The 20,686-nt window shown below is 38.0% G+C and overlaps 3 protein-coding genes across 4 annotated transcripts; all 3 read right to left on the reverse strand.

Moving 5' to 3' along the window:
- Positions 1-748: 748 nt before the first annotated feature.
- rbm5 (RNA binding motif protein 5) lies at positions 749-14,147 on the reverse strand. Of its 2 annotated transcripts, none has more exons than XM_059329346.1 (25): positions 14,009-14,147; positions 13,749-13,792; positions 12,326-12,503; positions 11,454-11,612; positions 11,252-11,321; positions 10,753-10,826; positions 10,003-10,086; positions 9,642-9,702; positions 9,205-9,270; positions 8,956-9,116; positions 8,670-8,767; positions 8,032-8,119; positions 7,876-7,944; positions 7,440-7,506; positions 7,010-7,113; positions 6,755-6,911; positions 5,684-5,772; positions 5,419-5,595; positions 4,731-4,871; positions 4,548-4,631; positions 2,527-2,709; positions 2,361-2,435; positions 2,154-2,254; positions 1,931-2,060; positions 749-1,260 (listed from the first exon to the last, which is right to left on the reverse strand). In XM_059329346.1, the coding sequence occupies exons 2-25, from the start codon at positions 13,778-13,780 to the stop codon at positions 1,135-1,137; spliced, it is 2,574 nt and encodes an 857-aa protein (XP_059185329.1). In that variant the 5' UTR covers positions 13,781-13,792; positions 14,009-14,147; the 3' UTR covers positions 749-1,134. The 2 variants fall into 2 exon arrangements, with proteins under 2 accessions (XP_059185329.1, XP_059185328.1); XM_059329345.1 differs by having other exon boundaries at positions 4,548-4,634.
- A 942-nt stretch (positions 14,148-15,089) lies between these two features.
- brk1 (BRICK1 subunit of SCAR/WAVE actin nucleating complex) lies at positions 15,090-17,011 on the reverse strand. The gene is made up of 3 exons (XM_059329351.1): positions 16,798-17,011; positions 16,181-16,263; positions 15,090-15,603 (listed from the first exon to the last, which is right to left on the reverse strand). Exons 1-3 carry the CDS (start codon positions 16,913-16,915, stop codon positions 15,577-15,579), a joined length of 228 nt encoding a protein of 75 aa, XP_059185334.1. The 5' UTR covers positions 16,916-17,011; the 3' UTR covers positions 15,090-15,576.
- A 1,398-nt stretch (positions 17,012-18,409) lies between these two features.
- gpx1a (glutathione peroxidase 1a) lies at positions 18,410-20,272 on the reverse strand. The gene is made up of 2 exons (XM_059329350.1): positions 19,849-20,272; positions 18,410-19,100 (listed from the first exon to the last, which is right to left on the reverse strand). Exons 1-2 carry the CDS (start codon positions 20,071-20,073, stop codon positions 18,750-18,752), a joined length of 576 nt encoding a protein of 191 aa, XP_059185333.1. The 5' UTR covers positions 20,074-20,272; the 3' UTR covers positions 18,410-18,749.
- Positions 20,273-20,686: the final 414 nt, after the last annotated feature.

The following is a 20,686-nucleotide window of genomic DNA, read 5'->3' on the forward strand; positions in this document are numbered from 1 at the left end:
CACCATTTTCTCCCCTCAAATTACAGATATAGACTTTTTTCACCAAGACGACAAAGACAACGGAGTTAACTCAAATGAATCTTGCTATTTGACTCAATATTTTAAGTTAAAATGACTTTTTGCACAAATCTTTGTTGTATTGAAAAGGAAAAATTAGTTATAATAATAAACAACCAACATTGGGTTTTACAGTGTAGTAAAGCCTCAATAGGCAACTAAATATATAGGAGATGATGCAGGTCAGTTTGACAGCACAACAAACGTGGCACTATTAAACAGTCCCAGCTGCTACAGTGTTATTCATCTGTACAATTCTAATTAGTGTCTAATATCAAAAACCACCAACTTACTGTACAGGCATTTGGTCTGATTTCAACTTTCATTATCTGGGATATGTTTTTGAACTAAGGACATGCCACACAATTCTTATTGAAAAATCAGTGGTTGTGATCGGAAAGTGTTTTTTTACTTGGTGAAATGTTATACAGCAGTGTAATATCACTTAAAGTGAGTCAAGTGTGGTTTAAAAATGTATTTAGTATTAAAATGGGTCTAGTCTATGCAGAATACACGAGACATCTGTAATTAACATTCTATGTAAAGAGATTTTATTTCCCTACATTTGTTTTTTAATTGATTACTAATTTCACTACAACTACAGAGAATATAAAATCCTTTGGTATATTTAAATGAAGCCTCATTAATACCTTAAATTCTTACACTGGATGATAAAATATGAAAAAAACCATTAATCATGTATGTCATTTATTTTCTGTACAAACAGACAAGATTTTTGTATAAACTGTACAATCTTTAACATGCTGAGACAAAAAAAAATGGCATTAACATAAAAGAAACATGTAACCGAGGGAAGTGAATTTACTTTGCCTATGTACAACTTATAAATTATATTCTTCACCATCTTAATATCCCACCATTACAGATTTTTTTCTATTGCTATTACCATTCTGATAAAAGGCATCAAACAGAGTGAAATCATTGAGGAGAACCTCTTTTCCTGCCATACTCATTCACTTTTCTTTGTTGATGCAGATATGGTAGAGTTCCACATCAAAAAGAAACAAATCAATTGAAGGCTATGATGATAAATCATGTGAGCCCAAGACTAACGGCTCATTCCAATTCAGTGAAGCGTGCAAACATGGCTTTACGCACTGCATCTTTGTACGTGTCTGAAGCAGAGAGAGTGTAGTTGGTGCCTTTAGTGCCAAGTCCAGCTCCCTTTGTTCTCAACTGAGCCTGAGGAGGAAAACCACAAACTTAGGAGTCTTTTAGAGATACACTACCGGTCAAAAGTTTTAGAACACCCCAATTTTTCCAGTTTTTTATTGAAATTCAAGCCAAATGAACAGCTTGAAAGGGTACAAAGGTAAGTGGTGAACTGCCAGAGGTAAATAAAAAAAGGTAAGCTTAACCAAACCTGAAAAATAATGTACATTTCAGAATTATACAAGTACGGTAGGCCTTTTTCAGGGAACAAGAAATGGGTTAACAACTTAACTCTATGGAGTCTTGGGCTATTTTGTCCATTTTTGAATTATTTTCATGTCTTTGTAAGTAATTTTGTGTCTTTTTTTGGTCATTTTGTGTCTTTTGGTGTCTTTTTTTGTCATTTTGTGTCTTTTTTTGGTCATTTTGTGTCTTTTTTTAGTCCTTTAGTCCAACAAAAAATGTGATTTGAATCTTTTTTTAACTTTCAAAACACTATCATGCTCAATAAAGAATTTAAAATGTTGCAAATGTGCATTAATTTCAGAGTAGACTGAGACATTAAACTGCATAATTTTCAATTAAATTCTGGAAAAGTTGGTGTGTTCTAAAACTTTTGACCAGTAGTGTAGATATACAGTTATTGATGCCGATGGGTTCTGGATACACCCGGACACCACCTGGTATTTTTTGTACATACCTCAATTGGTGTAGTGATGCCCTGTTGGTTGCGGCCGAGACCTTTACCCTCCTTCCAACCCATGGCCTGCAGCATTTTATTCCCAATGTTGTCACTGTTGAGGCCGTCTTTAGTGGGCTGTTCATAGTTTCTGCACAGGAAAAGGGATTTAAACATTACTAAAAATCACACAAAATGACCAAGAGCCAGCAAATAATTCTCAATTCTCAACAAATTTGCTTACACGACAGGCGTGGGTTGAGCAAACTTCTTCTTTTTGGGGGCTGGGGGTTCAGGGATGCCATATTTTTCTCTCCTCTCAGCTGCACGGTCTCTATATTTCAACTATTCACCAGAAGAATAAAACCGATTTAAAATGTTTATATGCAATCACATTAAATCTGTGAAACAATACGACAAGCAGCTGGGTGGATTCTGTATCGAGACTAACCTCGCTTTCTTTTCTCTCCCACTCTTCCAGCTCTGCTTCGGTCATTTTGGATCTTTGGAGAACCTCCAGGTTTTTCTAGGGAAGATAATGAATGGTATTATGCTTTTCTTTACGGACACTTTGAACTTTCCCTATTTAGGCCTTTAAGCAATGTGTGGGATGCTACCTTGTGGAGATCTGAGAGTTGCTGGTGTCGAATCAGACCCTCTTTGTTGGGAAATTGTCTCCTACACAGCAAGCAGGCCATCTTTTCCCAGTCTGTCAGCTTGTCTGTGCCTCCTCCACCATCAGACTCTGCTGCCCCTTCCTCCGGGTCACTGTCTCCACTGTAGGCTGCCACAAGGCCACACTAACCATAGCACGGATAGACAGAGGTAGATGTAAATGTTAACATAAATCACACATTGGTAGTGGAGTACAAGTACCGTAATTTTCGGACTATAAGCCGCGCCTTTTTCCCCATTTTTCGATTCTGCGGCTTATATAACGGTGCGGCTAATCTATGGATTTTTACAGCTAACGGCCACTAGGTTACCTCCTAAATCTATGGATTTTACAGGTTACAGTCCACCAACTTTAACTCTATGGCCTCTATGACCGATCCACGAGGAGCGGCGGGCTCCAGTAGGGAAAGCTGGAGGCAGGTGTAAGTACCAGATCGGCTCGGGGTCCTTCATATACTTTTAAGCTATTTTTCACTTGTCTGTGTGTATTTGCGTCGAAAGCTACTTAGTTTGTCGGAGTTGCCGTGCCGTAGCGTTTTGTGTGTAATCAGCGGTAGACGAAGGACCACGAGCCAATCTGGCAGGGTTCCGGAAAAGAGTGAAACAGGTAGCGCGCAAAAGTAAAAGTGAAACCGAGAGTGGTACGAGAGACAGAACGAGAGCAAGACCGACATTACGAGAGCGAGATGGTTTGTGCAAAGGAAGTTTTCATGCACAAACCCTCATTATGGAAAACAAACGTAGAAATGCATATGATGCAGCTTTTAAGTTAAGCTTTAGAGTTAAAGCTTCCTCAAGCAGCCATCTCTTTCCCGACAATCCTCTGTGCACGAACCCTTACATATGGTAATTAAACATTAAAACACCTGCAGCTTATAGTCCAGTGCGGCTTATATATGTACACATCATTCAATTTAGCTGCTGCGGCTTATACTCCGGTGCGCCTTATGCTACCTATACACCAGAAGACTTTGAAAAGATTTGGAAAGACTCCTGCAAGACTATCAGCTCACACCTGCTCACATCTAAAGACAAGTGTTAAGAGTTTTTAGTCCCAGCCTAGTCTCAGACTGAGATTCTACAAAGACTGTGAATCTTGCAGGATCACTATTTACAAGACTACAACTAGATTTCCTTTAGCATTTTTTACCTACCATGCAATTTCTGTGTGTGCAGTGGTTTGTGTTGGAAAAAAAAACAACAAAAAGAAGAGGAGAAGACGCCACAAAATGCCCCTCACAAAGCTGAAAAGGGGTTTCTGTTTTTCTGACATGAAAAGTGACTATTTTACAGTAAAAATAGATATAAGGAAGAATAAAGGAAAGGAAACTGTAGAAAAGAATTCATGATATACATTTATGTCCTATTTAATTATTTGTTTAATTGAATAATTATACTTATCAGCTCTATCAACTTTCATTTAGTTAATCACACATTCATCATCAATTATTTATTACTTATTTATGTATACATTTATTTATACATTTTAACTGGGTCTGCTTACTGTTCTCTTTACTAAGAAACAGCGCCCCCAAAATCCCGCTTGTGGCCATAAATATATTACATCTCTATATTTGTATTTAGGATTGAGTTTTCTGACATTATTGTGATGTTACTTTTTCCTGTCGAAGTGGTTTTTCTGCCGGTCTGGACCCGCTCATCTATTGGTTGTTGATTGTGTTACGTCACTGCGACTTGCGATCATATCAAACACGTTTGATATGATCGCAAACCCAAGATTAGGAAAAGACTGATAAGAAACAGCGCCGATTACTACCTTACACTTAACGATCGGGATGACGGGAGCGCGCTGTGACTCCAGTAAGACTCCTAGATTTACTAAAGACTTTCAGTTTTTAGTCTGGGACTGTGAAAATCGTTTGGTGTAAGCCCAGCATTATAGGTTGGAAAATACGGTATAGTAAATTTGACAGCATGCTCCAACCCTGCAGAAAAAGCTCACCTTAGAAGTGTTGACTGAGCTGGTTGGTGGCTCCTCCTCAGGGCCTCTTGGCAACTCTGGCATGAGTCTGTCTAGACATCCCGCCTGCTGAGAAAAATAAGTAAGCATAAATAAATCCATTTAGGATATTAAAGTCTTAAGTGCGCCAGAAAGTAATTCAGTCAGATATTGAATCCTGGTTACCTTCTTCTCAAACAGTATGAAGCCAGCGTCAGCAGCTGCTGCCTCCTTCCTCTCTTCTTGACTAATCGGCTGAAAGCTACTCTTGAAGTTCTCTTTTTGTTTGTTGAGACTTTTAGCCCAGCGTTCCATGTCTTTAGCAATCTGAAAGAATCAAAGATTTGAACATTAGATTAAAAGTTTTTGGTAACACTTTACAATAACCATCATTTATAGATGGTAAATAGACCATTTATAAATGGTAAACAGATTATTAATGTTTAATCATTTATAAACCATATATAGGCCATTTAGAATGGTGAATAGAAAATGTAATAATGTTGAACTATAATTTATAAATGCCAAATAGATTACTTTACCATAAACAAACATAATTATTAGTTTATTAATAGCTTTACACTCATTATAACATTTTTAACACCATATTAAAGTATGTAAATGATTTCAAAATTATTCTTATACCTTTAAGAAATTGCTTGAAACCATTTAAAGATTAAATATGTATAGAATTTTGTAAATGGTTAATAATAATTGGTTTATAAACCATCTATAAACATCACTTAGATGGCTATTGTAAAGTGTTACCAAGTTTTTAAAAAGGGGGCAGGGGAAATCAGAAAAGGCTACATAAAAAATGAAGCAGATACATAAACAGACAATATGAGCTGATGTGGAGTTCTTATTACAATACCTGCTGAGCCGTTTTGCTTTTGGGCTTTTCCTTTTTCTCCTTGCCCTCTTTAGATTCTTTGCTGCCTGGTGCCGATGCATCATTTTGTCCAAAACTTGCGTCAGTTGCGGCGGGAACGTATGTCTGCTTCTCACTGTCCCAGTAGAGATACTGCTGGGTCTGGGAGTTGTAGTAATACTGAAAAGAGATAAACCACCATGTTCATAATCAAAACATATAATCTCTTGTGTCTCTCAACAACGTGAGAGAAATGACACCCACATACCTGAGAGTTTGGATCATAGTAGAGGCCGGTCTGGGGATCGTAATAGTAGCCGGAGGACTCATCGTATTGATAGGTGGACGTATCTGGAGCTGTTGGTCATAAAACACAACTTTAACTACTGTAGAACAGCTATTCTCAACCTTGGGGTCGGGACCCCAATTGGGGTCGCGAGATGATTTCTGGGGGTCGCCAAATCATTTTGGAAGTCAGCTCTGTCTCCACTGTGTTAAAGTGTTCATGTGTTTTAGTCTTTTTGGTCACTTTATGTCTTTTTTTAGTCATTTTGTGTCTTTTGTGGTCAATTTGTGTCTTTTTTTTTTGGTAATTTTGTTTCCTTTTTTTTGGTCATTTTATGTCTTTTTTGGTCAATTTGTGTCTTTTTTGTAATTTTGTGTCTCTTCTGGTCATTTTGTGTCTTTTTTGATCAATTTGTGTCTTTTTTTTGGGTAATTTTGTTTCCTTTTTTTGGTAATTTTTTGTCTTTTTTGGTCAATTTGTGTCTTTTTTGTAATTTTGTGTCTTTTTTTGGTCATTTTGTGTCTCTTCTGGTCATTTTGTGTCTTTTTTGCTCATTTACTGTCTTTTTTGATCATTTTGTGGTCAATTTGTGTCTTTTTTGGTCATTTTGTTTCCTTTTTTTGGTCATTTTGTTTCCTTTTTTTGGGTGATCTGAACTGTGTGTGTGAGATTCTGTTCAGTGAGTAGGGGTCGCGGACAACATGCATGTTAAATTGGGGGTCACGACTCAAAAGGGTTGAAAACTACTGCTGTAGAAAACTAGAGAATCTTGTAGAAGTTTTCATGCATTGAAAATAAACATTTTATTTGAAATGTTATTATTGATAAATCAGTAACCCAACCCCAATTCTCACCAGACTTCCCTTTTGAAATTCAGAAACAGCATGTCACTCTTAAACTAAAGGCAGAACCAAAACTTCAAGTCTGTTTCAAAGTACACTCAGGGAAAACACCGATATAAATTAAACATGACAAGTGACCGCAAGAGGATTTTCTTTTTATGTGCATCACACTTGAACAAGACAGGTGTCAAGGGATAATGTGTGCTCATACCAGTGCCGGTGTCAGCTGTTTGTCCTGAGGCTGCGAATGTACTGGCAGCGGTAACCGTGGCAGCAGCTATGAGGCCAACAGGCACAGTCGCAGCATCAATGCTTGGAAGAAGTCCTGTGTGGGCTTTTGCCTCCAATTGTTGAGCAAATGACAAAGCCTGCAATTCATTGAATTGTTATATAGAGATTTTTACACCATGCATTTTAATAATAGTTCTACAGTGTAATTACAGAATTAACAAAACGTGTATGTTACCTGAACAGCTGGCTGCCCAATTATATGAGGCTGGTAGACTTGAGCACCCTGCGCAATTACTACTCCAGCTGCAGTTGGTACAAGCTTTACACCAGCCGGGGCAGCTGAAATTGAAAAAGCAAAGCTCCGTGAGAATTGTTATAATGCTCAGCATCGTTGTGTAAACGAAGTCAAATTATTATGTTGTTCAGAATTTGGCAGTGATCTTTTCTGTGTTTGTTTCAGCTAAAAGCTAATTTTATCCACTTGCTTTGTTTGTTGTTCCTACAACCTCAGCATAAACAAATGTTTGAATATCCTGGAATCTCAGTTGCAAGTCATCACAGGCACATAGTAAATATCAACTGTTATATAGATTTTACTATAGAGATATTAAACAATAAAGGGTTAGTAACTGCAGCATATGTAAAAACGCGAAAGCATCTCATACCTCCTAGAATCCCATTCCCCTGGGAGGTGCTGGCTCCTGCTCCTTGCTGGTAGTACGTCTGATAATCCTATTAAAAAAAACAGAACAAAACCGTTCATTGAAATACAGAATTACATTTTGAGCTTTAGTGTCAGATATTACCTCAAAGTGCTAGTGCTCAATAGTCAAAGCATTGTTGTGATATACATATAAGCTGACTGTAAATAATGGTGAGTAAGCTCTACACCAGTAAATTAAATCACGACAATTAATTATCAGTGGAAATGTGTTATGTTGTCTATGTTGTAGTCTCCTGTAGCTGCCTCTAGGGGTCACTACAGAGCCATGTATGAGTGGATACATCTTTAAAGCAAATACATTTGAAGATATCAGCATGTATCTGGTCTCCAAGTTACAGGTGACCTGTTGCAATGTTTGCTTCAGTAGTTCTACTAACCTGTGACAGTGGAGCATAGCCCTCTTGTAGGTAGCTGTACTCTGACATTCCATCGGAGCTCTGCTGTGGCTGAAAGGGTAAAGTATGGGTTATGAGCCTGTGACATTGATGCTAGAAGATAACAAGTAACAGGAAGTTGACAGAAAATGGACCAACCTGACTTGAGGACCACTGGGCTGCAGCAATGGCTGTGCTGGCAACAGAGAAGGCACTGACACGATTCCCGTCAGGTAGTAAAAGGTCTCTAAAACAGGCAAAGGGCAAAATGCAAACAAGTTTATTGTGAATGTTAATCTGAATGTGGCTGAATCTGTCTGTAAGAGCAGATGTAATGTTAATTGTTCTGTATGTCATGGTCCAATTGTGATTGGCGGGTCAGCCTATATAGGTGGGAACCTTTTGGGGGCTCGTCAGGTGTTTTCCAACCGGAAGGGGAAAAACAGTTTTTGACCGCTACGCTATACGTTTCGCTGCGCTCGTTATGCTTCGCGCAGATGTATGTATAAGAGATATTGTGATTAAAGCAGGAGATGTTAAATAAATGGACTTGTTTTGCATCTAAACTGAAAAGCAACTGGACTCTTATTCCTCATTTATGGCAAAGTCAAAGCGTGTCAATTAGTTTTCCTGTTGAAATGCCTCAGTGGCTTAAAGCATTGGCTTAGCTTCTACACTGTCTTTATTGTGCACAGACAGGCAATCTGCCAAGGAAATATTAAAGTAAAGAATACAGATGTAAGAAAATATTTTTGTTCGTCACAAATCCATGGTATATTATATACAATTATACTCACTTTCTAGCACTCTTAGCATAATCCACCCCAATTGTTTTTCCATCGAGTTTAAGAGGCGGCTGCAGTCCTTGTAAGATGGTTAGCAGCTGAGAGGCCTCCTGTGAAAAAGAGGTAATACATTTAAGTGAAATGCTGGAATCAATAAGGTGTCAAATTCAAAGAGAAAACTTAAGATAAAGAAAGCCAGATGGAAGCTACGGATATGTGGTTCGTTGTAACAGCAGTACATTTTGACACTAATTAACTGTGACGATATTCATTTGTACATATTTTAAGAATGCCTTACCAGAGGAGAGGACAGCTGTACGAAGGCAAAACCTCTGTTCTGGCCTGTCTGCTTGTCCTTTATAAGGCGGATGTTGTTTGAAGAAAGATTAGCATATGGTGCCAGGGATGTCAAGATGGCTTCGACGGTGGTCAGAGGAGCAATATTTCTCAAGATGATTGCTGTGCAGAAAAAAAAAGTCTATATTTCAGAACAACTATTTTTTGCTCCAATCTTAGGACATTGTAACTATAAAAGAGAAGCCCTTACTGTCGCCATAGAAATCTCCAGTGGGTTGAGTTTCAGAGGCTCCAGTATTATTGCCGGTTTCACTTTCTGTTGAGAGAATGACAGAGAATGAGAGGTACATTAAAATAACATCCACAACTGTTTAACATAGTAATGGGAATGGGGTATAAAGTGATAAGTGTCTAATTGTGTCACTGAGCTAAAATGAGTGCATATCTACAACATCAAATATATCAGCCTAATCATAAACTCCAGTATGTATTCACCCAAATTTGGTATTATTGTTGGATAGCAAGGGGAAAAAAATGCATGCTGTTTACTGACGATGTCAACACTTATGAATCCATATCATTTAGTTTACTAGGCCTCTACAACACCAAAAAAAACATCCCAGCACTGTTTCCTCAGGCTGCCCGGATGTCTGCAGTCAGTGGCCTCTTGATGATTTAACTACTTACCGGCTTTGGCTGCTCCACACCTGAAGCACTTCAGCCTCCTCCGGAAATTGTACAGGCCACACTGCAAGTAACCGTTCACATCATTTTTATTATACACCTACGAAAGCCCTGAACAGAGCTGCCTCAGAAAACAGGCAATCTATATTGGTGCAGCATACCATACTTACCCAAGATACAACCTAACTGTTACCGCTTATTCAAATGTAGTTCTACCACAGAATAAGCTGACAGGACTGCAACAATTTTAACTTATGGGCCTAACATTTATACTTATATACCCGTGTGTGTGTGTGTTGAAGTGTTTTGTTGTAGCATTGTTTGGATAATGTAGCCATGAAACCAAGAGAGATTATTAACTTACAGTGTTGCAGAGCCAGTCTTCATACTTGTTTCTGGGGTGACTGTAGTGCATGTCCACGCTTTTGCCTTGGATCGTCAGGCGTTTCTGAAAGAGGACGACAAAAGTCACTCAAGCGTTCCTGGAAAGCATCAGTCTCATCAATAGATCAAGCAGTTTTGGAAGGGAGAGAAGGGGGAGAGGGGCCCCCAACAGATAGCCCAAGACAAGCACATGATGTATATGTGAGCATGGTGTATAGAGGGTTTTAGGTGTTTGGGACCCGCGTGCCCAGGCTGAGCTGGAGCAGAATGTACAATGTGACCCTAACAGACATTTTCACTGCTTTAAAGAAAAAATAAAAACAAACAAAAAAAGGGGGTAGGCATAAAAAGAACAGGCTGAGCTAACATTCAATTCTGGAATATCATTGATAATGACTTCATAAGCAGGATAAAGACAGTGTTTATTTATCTTAAATGCAGATTTCTTAATGAGATAACCTCAAAATATGAGTCAAATCTGCAACCCACTGCCATTACAATTAACTAACCAAATGTATAGTAAAGCATTAAGCTGTGAATCTTGTATGAAGTTCTCTCTAATAATACACAATATATATATATTTTTTGCTCTGTGGCATAAAATCCATGTTTTTTTTTTCTCAAAAGATCTGTAGTTTCCACACTAGTTAGTCAATGCACTTTGGTTGCCTTTTGGGTTATTTTTCCAGATCCCCAAGATTAAAACTAGACTTGGCGATTGTGAAGCAACCTGATTGGTCTCCATCCATCGTGTAGCATCTTGCAAGTGATAAAAGTCCACGAAGGCGAAACCACGGCTTATACCTAGAGACAGCATTCAAATATAGACGGGAGGCGTGTTAGTTAAGAGTCCATGGGCATATTATTCAAACTCTTCCACAAACTGCTTCACGACCCAGGCCCTGTTTGGTACACAGTGGGCCACTCCTTAGGAGATTTACCATAGCAAGAAATCCAGCTGAATACCACTGATTGAAACACACTCAACAACAAGGTGTGTCTGCCAATTGAGTTTCTACGAAAACTGTAATTGCTGCTCTTACTTACCTTAAAAAGGTCCACAGTGAACTAAAATGATACGTCTTAAATCAACAATTTATGTCTTTTCTAAAGTACCTTGATAGTATTCTCTCCTAGCTGCTATGGGAAAATGGGTCTGAATGGAAGCAGATTTGCCCTATGGTCAAAGACTGGGGGAAGCGGAGGTCTGGAACATGTCTGGTTCTCACCTGTTTTCTTCTTCATCATCCTGACATCCACTGGCTGTGGCCCCTCCAGTTGGTCAATGGCAAAACATATCTAAACAATATGCAGATGGTATGTTAATATGATTCAAAACCCTCTTAAAGCATGTTTATCTTGCTTAAAGAGAGCTATACACATTAAACCAAACAAAACAAAGAGGTTGCATACATTCCAAAGAAAACTTACATCGTCTTCAGTGACATGAGGCTGCAGACCCCAGAGCATGATAGTCTTGCTCTTCTTCTCCTCCCCAGAATCCCTTCTGTAATCTTGCTCTGGGTAGTCGCCATCAGAGTGATAACCATCTTCTGATCTATCACTGTTTCGCCTTTTCCTTTCTCTTTGCTTTAAAACAAACAAATCAGTGCATCAGTTAAGGGTGGAAGTTAGGGGTGGGCGATATGGCCCTAAAAGAAAATCACGATATTTCAGGCTATTTTTGCGATAACGATATTCTTGACGATATTACGAAATACTCCAAAAGATATAGAAAATATGATTTTTTAGTCCATATACATACATAAAAATCTAAAATGTATTGTGAAGTGAAAATCTCAACAGCTGCCAAATACAAAAAAAAATTACTCTTGACTCTTGAGTATGAGCAAATAATAAAAAATAACCATTTCGGGGTTTCGGGGGCATATTTTAATGACATTTTATAAAGGATAATAAATATGTTTTATTTAAGGCATCTTATTTTGACAGTCTTCTTGTAAGTTCTGTGGTGGATTCTTCTAATTGTTAGCTAATGTTAGCTCGTGGCTAACGAACGGCATAATGCAGCAGTGTGTTTGGAGGGCAGCTCGGTATATTATATATATATATATATATATATATTTATATACAGTTGTGTAAGTGTCAACCTTACGCCACTACATCAAGAAGTAGGAATGTTGCCAATATCATGATATGCATTTTTTTTAACCATAAAAAAAATATACCGATAATATTGTGAACCATACGATATGGCACACCCCTAGTGGAAGTCAAACAACAATGTACTTTTACCCATACATTACGCTACCATTAAAAATAACTGATGTTAGAATAACTACCTCTGGACTGTCCCTTGATGCTCGACGATCTCCTTCAAAGCGATCACTGCGTCTCTCTTCTCCCCAGCGACGCATGTTGTGATCACGCTCTGGGTCTCTCTCCCGTCTGTCACGCCATTCTGATTCATCACGGGACTGGTCAGAGCCATATCTACCGCTACGTTCTGTCCGACTAATCCTATTCAGCACATTAAAAGGGAAAGCAACACATTAGTACAATTAGTCGTCAACTGAACCCAATTTCCTATAATAATCTTCAAAATTTACATTACATATGTTGTTGAATTTAAAATTTACATCTAAGTTTAATGAATACACAATGTTTTTGGTATCCTGGTACTCCAAAAGAACTCCCAACACAAATCAAAGTTGTTTGTGTCAAAGTTCAGAGGTCCATGTCTTATTTCAGGACATGGCTATTTTTAAAGCACAGTATCTACCTCTGCTAAACTACCTACAATATAAAAGGTGTGGTCTTTTTATAACATATTACATTAATTTTAAACATTAATATTTTAACCATGCCACGACAGTCCAATACTGATTAGAATTTTACTTCAAAAATTCAATTAGTCATTGAAATTTGTGGATTAAATAGTAGGAAAATCAGTTTTTAGTGTAACCCAGGGATGGGCAACTGGAGGCCCGGGGGCGGCATGCAGCCCGCACCCTCACTTGAAGTGGCCCTCAGTAAAACTACATTCATTTGAGCATGAAATCTTAATAGAGCAGTGTGAAAATGCACAAATTACTGTTACAATTAATGTTGGTCTGCTGTTCTTGCACTGAAAAAATAAAAAAAACCACAGTGATTATTTTTTATTTCCTTCAAACCTTTTGTATTCCTATTTATACTGCTATACATGCATTTGAGCATGAAATATGTTTAGTTACTGCTCTGTAAACATATTTAAAATTGCAGTTTCATTATATCTGGTGAAGTGCACGGTCCTATATGTAGCCCTGTGGTATGTCCAGGAAAAATTGTGGCCCCCTCCAGCATTTAAGTTGCCCATCCCTGGTGTAACCCATGGTGCTCATTTTACAGAGCATGACGAAAATATTTTACCACATTTTCATAAACTGAAGAAACTGTTGTTCAGATTCGACCAGATGAGACACAATGGTTAAAATGACATTATGAGGTAGATTACAGAGTCAAGTATGTGTGGACTTGAATGACCCTGTCTACGGAGACAACGCTGCACAAACCATCTGACCATTAGCGTTAAGTAGTTTATTAAAAGCTGGCGTTGATGTTTAAGTTACAGTCACGTGCTCTGGGCGCAATTTAACGTTTTATTAACGTTAACGGTCTCTTTCGTTAGAGGTACCTCAACTTAGACAAAAAACAACACTGCCATTTTGGTTATTCACCACACCTCCATGTCGAACAGCGATAGCGCTTAACGTCACAACCCACCTTTTATCAGCTCCCATTTCTCCAAACTGCATTCATACACGACTCTGGAAAGCAAAAAAATGCAAACATTTTTGATTTAGGCAATCAACCTGTTGCGTTTTTAGTTTAGCACAAACGGGTTTCACTACGGTTGAGTAGTGAAACTTAACTGCTTGTAACGCTACACCATAACATGGATCCCGGTCTAACGTTAGGAACAGATTTTAATACGTGGACATTTTTTTAAACTGGTTTCGGTTTCCAGTGTGAATGTAACTCACCAGTGTAGTTTGTAAATGATGCTATAACCCACTAGAACTTTTTCAAAAAGGTAGGCCGATCTGAAAAAATGTGGGAACGAAAATTCATCTCACGTCCAAGGACTTCTCACAACACTACAACGACACCTTCTTTGTCCCAGGATGCATTGCTGTATAACCCGCCCGGTGCACTATGGGAAATTTTAGTATTCTGCCCAGGGTTTGTCTCGCAGGCAGCACTTGGCCCTGCGCTTTGTCTTTGTTGGATCCTGGTTGGATTCCAGCAGCAGCCTGTTCATACAATTGGTTATGTTTATCGTTGACGGTACAGGAGATTTAACAATGGGTATGCGATCACAGGTTGTTACGGCTGTCTGTCTGCCAACACTAAAGAGGGAGACATGCCACCTTAATAATGTTGTCTAGCGTTTAAAGCAAGCCCTGTCTGAGAGGCAAAACTCAGGGCAAAACACCAATTATCGGCCATTTTACTAGATATGCCTTTTAACTCAGTTTGGCATATTTTCAGTATATGTTGTTTTGTCAAAAAAACAAAAAACAAAATAACAAACACTAGTTTAACATTAGACTTTAAGTAGGTTACATTATTGTGCAAATTACATAACCTACAGAACCTCTGTTCTGCATTATGGCAATTATTATGGCAAAGTCCCACTTTCTTTTGAATGTATAGCTTAGGGTAATTTTATTTCCCATTTCTAATCTTCAACCTGTTCACAAGACTATTCTTAATTCCAATGCTGATTAGTCATGCATAACCTAAATAATGTCTAATGTTTAGATTTTATTCCAGCATGTCAGTGCTGTTTTGTATGGTGCACCACAATCCTGTATATTCATATGTAACATTTTGACCCTCATCTGTGTGCCTCTTGCTTGTCCAATAGAATGGATGTAATACATACTTCTACATGTTTGTCTTAGCTTATCTTTGGAAAGATGTTTGTCAGTATTTATTTCTTCCTGTTAACTTGTCTATTCTGTTTATATTAAAAGCTACTGAGAATTAAACTCCTTAAATGTGTCAGCATACAAGAACAACATAATATAACAACATAAACAACAACATAAAACAAAGCCATTCATTGTTTATCATTTATTACAGTATTTAAATCCGGAAACCTCACCAAACAGTTAACTGTACACGCAGGTCCTCAAACATGACAACACAATTATTTGTTCGACGTCTTGGCACAAAAGGATGCTCCCCTTTCATAAATCTCTGATGTGGTAATGACACTACATACACAGGTGGTCATAAAGTTGTGCTGATACCAGATTGATAATTAAGTTCCACAATATATATATTTTTTAAAACCAGTACTTAGGGAGCTTATTAATAGTTTTAAAACGTTGATGATGCTTGAGTCACTGAAACCCAAGACAGACCCATATATTCTATACAAATGTGTCATGAGATAAAACAACACAAAACTCAGTCATATAATATAAAAATGGTCCACATGGTCCCAAAACAGGAGGGTGGTATCCATCACACTTAATCCAAAAAATTCAGGGAGGGGGTTGGGCAGGTATCTCTGGGACTCTATGGATTCCCATGTTGACTTCTAGGTCAAGGTCTCTCCTTTCGTCACCTGCAATGAGGCACATCATTTTACATTAGTTAGATCATTTCGAAATATTCAAATAGAAAAACAGACATTGGGTTGCTTAACCCTCCTGTCGTCCTTCCGGGTCAAATTGACCCAATCTGATTTGACTATTCCTTCTTTCCTCCCTCCTCCTGCCTTCCTCTCTTCTTTCCTCCTTCCTTCCTTCTTTCCTTCCTCCTCTGTCCTTTCTTTCTTTCCTTCCTTTCCTCCTTCTTCCCTTCTTTTCTTTCCTCCTTCAGCTATCTCCTTTACTTTCTCTCTTCTTTCCTTACTCCTGATTTCCTCTCCTTTCCTCCCCCCCTCGCCCCCCCTTTCCCTCCCTTCTTTATTTTTTCCTTCCTTTCTTCTCCTCCTCCCCTTTCTTTCCTCCATCCTCCTTCCTCTCTCTCTCCTTTCCATTCTTTCTCCTTTTCCTCCTCTCTTCTTTCCTTCCTCCATCCTTCTTTCTTTCCTTCCTTCTTTCCTCCATCCTTTTTTACTTCCCTTTGCGTCCTTCCCTCTTCTTCCTTCCTTGACCCGAGGACAACAGGAGGGTTAATTAACAATGCAGTATACTTACCCTCGCCTCGATATATTCAATCCTCCTCTCCAGGGCTGTCAGCTTCTCATTGAGGGTGGCTAAGCGGGACCGACACGACATATCTGAGGGTGATACATTGTATTTAGCATGTAACAAACACAAAGACATATTATTTAATGAAACGCAGATTTTCGACTATGTCGATTGCAACCACATCCACTCGACAATAATGAACAAGGGCACTATAACTTGCTATTCGAAAGTGAACTGAAATATTTAATTTCTATTAGTTGTGATGCTGCTGGTATGACGTTTAGCAGACTAGCGTTTGGCCTTACATCCATCAGCTGTCTCAGCATTAAATTAGCTTTTAATAAAATGCTTTGACACTTCTTATGCCATTATAATTAACTAGTTAGCAAGCGGAACAAAATATGAGGCGACTAAACGTCAAAATGACCGGGTACTTCTACGAGGAAGCAATAACAAACACAGCCAACGATGGAGCTAACAGCTAACTGGGAGTGGCCATTGAAAGCATCAACATTAATGTTAGCTTTAAAGCTAAGCTAACTAGCTAGCTAAGTTGCTGTAGGCTAGCCGTCTACAGAAGGAATAGTGGTCGTATCCGTATAAATTGGTCGTTTAAAGCTTACCAAACGAGTTTAGAAAGTCGGCGATTTTTTTGATGCTGCTCGTAATAACTTCTATGTACTCTCGATTCGCCCAATCTTGGTGGATCTCCCTCTGCACTGGGTCTTCCTGGCCAGCCATGTTGGACGAGTTGCAGTAAAGCGTAGCGTTCAATCAAGGATAGCAGCCCCGCGCGCGACCAGGAAGCACAGCACAGTGTTGCTGTTTTTAATATGTGGCAACTAACTAATACAAACCACAGACAGTGGTGGTTCTAGACCAGTTTTACTGTGGGGGCAAGGAGGGGCCAGTGTTTAATCAGAGGGGCACATTGAAAAATGGCAAAGATTATATTTAAGCATTCAAAACCTTTATTTTAGCTTATTTAAAAATCCCATTTAAATATATTTGGAAAGATACAAATACATTGATTGAAACAATGAGACTTACCAACAATAACAATTATTTTTGTACGACAATGACATTTCTCATTTTTGTCCATTACTTTCTTTTATTTTGAAAGCTTTTATTGCACAATTAAACTATGATACAATGTACACATTCTGGGTTCATTTTGTGTACAATGAGATATTGTTTGAACAGAAAATAGGTAAGAATTTTTCCGTTGTTCATCGTTATAAATTGATAATTTTATTATTAATTTGACACAGGGGCCACAGCAGGGGCCAAGGGCTACTTCACAGGGGCAGTGGCCCCTGGAGGCCCCTGTGTAGAACCGCCACTGACCACAGAGTTACATAAAATATAATTTTGCATATCACTGTTATTAACTATGAGGCCACATTGATAACGTTAATTAACCAGCTCTAGATTACTATTCGTGTGGGTTGTTGAAAGCGATTTGGGTTGATGTACAGCAGGCACAACAAAGTTATTATTTATAACTATTATTTTGCACCGACATGAAACCTTACTACTACCATTAAACTACACTTTATTTAATTTATATAAAACTCAAAAAAACAACAACTCTTCGATATGAAGATGTTTTGTTGTTAGAATTTTAATAATTATCAATAAGTGGCTCATTGTAAGGCATCTTTGACAAATGTAAAACAGACACAAATTGTTATTTTGCGCCTATGGGACCCACGAATTCAACTTACCACATCTGAATTGCTAATAGCAGTACGGCTAAATCATTACATGTAACTGTCAAAACTATTCCTTGATATTTTTTTCTACATTTTTTCATAAACAAACACCAAAGTTGCTTACTGCATTATATATGCTTCTGTAATACCTCAAGGTTAATACATTTTCCACATACTTATCAATACTGGAAGTATATGTGTTTGAATGCAATATAGATAAATTATAGTATCACTTAATATGACATAACATTATTATTTCAAGGCATATTGGGCAGACAAGCAGACACAAATTGTTATTTTGCACCTACGGGATGTGAGAATTCAACACACCACATTTAACACATCGAAATTGCTAATCAAAATCTGGCTAAACCACTACTGTAATTGTCAAAACTTTTTCTGTATTTTGTTTATACAAACAAACACTCAAGTAGCCTACTGCCTTGACACATAGGCTAATACTAAAATGTGTTTTCCACAGTACATAAGGTTACGTAGGTTACATAAATGACAGTAGCACTTTATATGACATTGGATTTTTATTTATCCTATTTCCACCCATACAGTGAAAATATTTGTGATTACAGTTGTACACAGTGGCAGAGTAAGTATTTTACATGTTCATCAGAAACTCCCTTCACAAAAAGGTTTCAAAGAGTGTCTTCATTGAGTAAACAGACTGAACGACCATAGTGTACTGTGCTGGAGATATCACAAACTTAGGAGTGTTGCACTAAGGTTAAACAGTCAAGGTGGAAAAGATAATGAAAAACCCATAATGTGATACTCAATAAGCTTTTTGGCAAGGCTGCTTATAACTGATATCCCTTACAGCCACCCAGAGTGTGCTGTGGCATGCCTTACTTGGCCTTTTTAAGCAGCTCTTTAATATCTGCTTCAATGTCGATGGTAAGGAAACTTCTGCTGTAACGCTTGTAAGGCTCCCCGTCAGCACTGACCAGGAACTTCTCAAAGTTCCAGGAGACATCATTCCTCCTGACCGGACTCCAAATGATGGACTTTGGATCGGTCATGAGAGCCATGGCATCATCGCTGGGGAATGGAAGCTTTTCCTTCAGATAAACAAACAAGGGGTGAGCTTCCTCCCCATTCACGTTCACCTTCTCGAGGAGCTGAAACTTGGGTTCAAAGCCATTCCCTGGACGGATATACTTCAAAGCCTTTAGGATTTCCTCATTTTTGCAGTTCTCCTGTAATAAAAAAGATAGAAATCCATTATAAATGGTCAGTGTGCAATGAGGTTGATTAAAAGCCTGCTTGAGTATCTATTTTATAGCTCCTTTATAGCCTTATTTTGCTGCATTTATGAAGGGATTTTATTACTTTATACCTCCTATATTTATCTGACAGCTGCAGTTACTGTTTAATTTTGTTGATTCCGATTTTTACATACAAAATCTATGATCATGTTATAAAATATGATGCACTGTAGAGTACTATTGCTCAACAATATATAAAGTTGTTGTAATTAATTCTACCAAAGACTACAGTGCAATTGTTTTGAATGCATTAACAGTAGTAACGTGTGCTGTTTATGAGTACATTTGTTTTTTTTAAAATATACTTTAAGTAAATTTTGCTGATAAGATGATGTGTAGCATTTAAAATGCAGTACCATTGCTTGTAATGGAGCACTCTAATGTTGTGATATTGCTTTTTTTTTTACTAAAGTCAATGATGTTAAGCATGATTGACACATGTAGGCCTGATTCAAGGCAAGCATCCTCTACAATTAAAAATGTTATAATTATTAGAATTGATCTCATTAATGAGCAGTACATGTTGTTTTTTTCGATAGACTGATGATCAAGATGCACAAATAGGCCTATATCTGAGTTGCTTTAAAAACCTTGACACATCAGATTATACTCTAAATATGTAGATCCAATGGGTAAACAGAAAATATATGCCAGCCACTTGAATTGACACATGGCCTACCTGATGTCCAAACTGATTACAGGGCACACCCAGAATAACGAGTCCCTTGGCAGCGTAACGACTGTGGAGCTCGTTCATCTGAGTGTAATCCCTGGTTGTTGTTCCTCAGAGAGACGCCACATTTTCAATGAGAACAACTTTGCCCTTCAGAGCAGAGAAACGGAGGCTTTCTCCAGACAGCAACTTAGCTGTCAGGTCGTAAAACCTTTTGACATTCCCAGCCATTCTCAAGAATACCGGCTTTGATACAAACAAAGGAATAGATTTAAGAAGCAAAACAAAGCGCTCAGCTTGTCTTTATCCAGTTTAGGCGGTCACATATAAACAAGTTCCCTGCAAGTCCAGCCCCATGTAGTTCATGGGGCGGGACATATTGTCTTATTTTTATACAGTCCGTGTAGGCTATAACTCTAAAGGCTTAGGCAAGAATTCTGTATGATAATTTAATCTTCCATTTTATTTATTCATGTATTTAATTATATTTACGCATGTATTTGTTTATCTTATTATTGCAATCCTTGAACTCTGACTCACAAGACATTTAACTATCAAGGAAGTAGCCTTGATACACAGCACGATTTAATATGAATTATTAGCCAAATATGGAAAATCAGTTAAACCAGTGTTTCTTAATGGTCGACTGACCCTACATTTGTTTCTGATCACTATACCCATTTAAAGTCTCTAAAGTGTTGCATCTAAAGTTAACTGACTTAAATTCCATTAAATTTAGTTAAATATTAAAAATGGGGCATCCCAATTATGTAGGTTACCGTTTACAAAAATGGCACCTACCAAACATTTTTTAAATAAACTATGCGAATAATAACAGTTTAAT

This window comes from Centropristis striata, chromosome 3, assembly GCF_030273125.1.
Source record: "Centropristis striata isolate RG_2023a ecotype Rhode Island chromosome 3, C.striata_1.0, whole genome shotgun sequence".
Lineage (NCBI taxonomy): Eukaryota > Metazoa > Chordata > Actinopteri > Perciformes > Serranidae > Centropristis > Centropristis striata.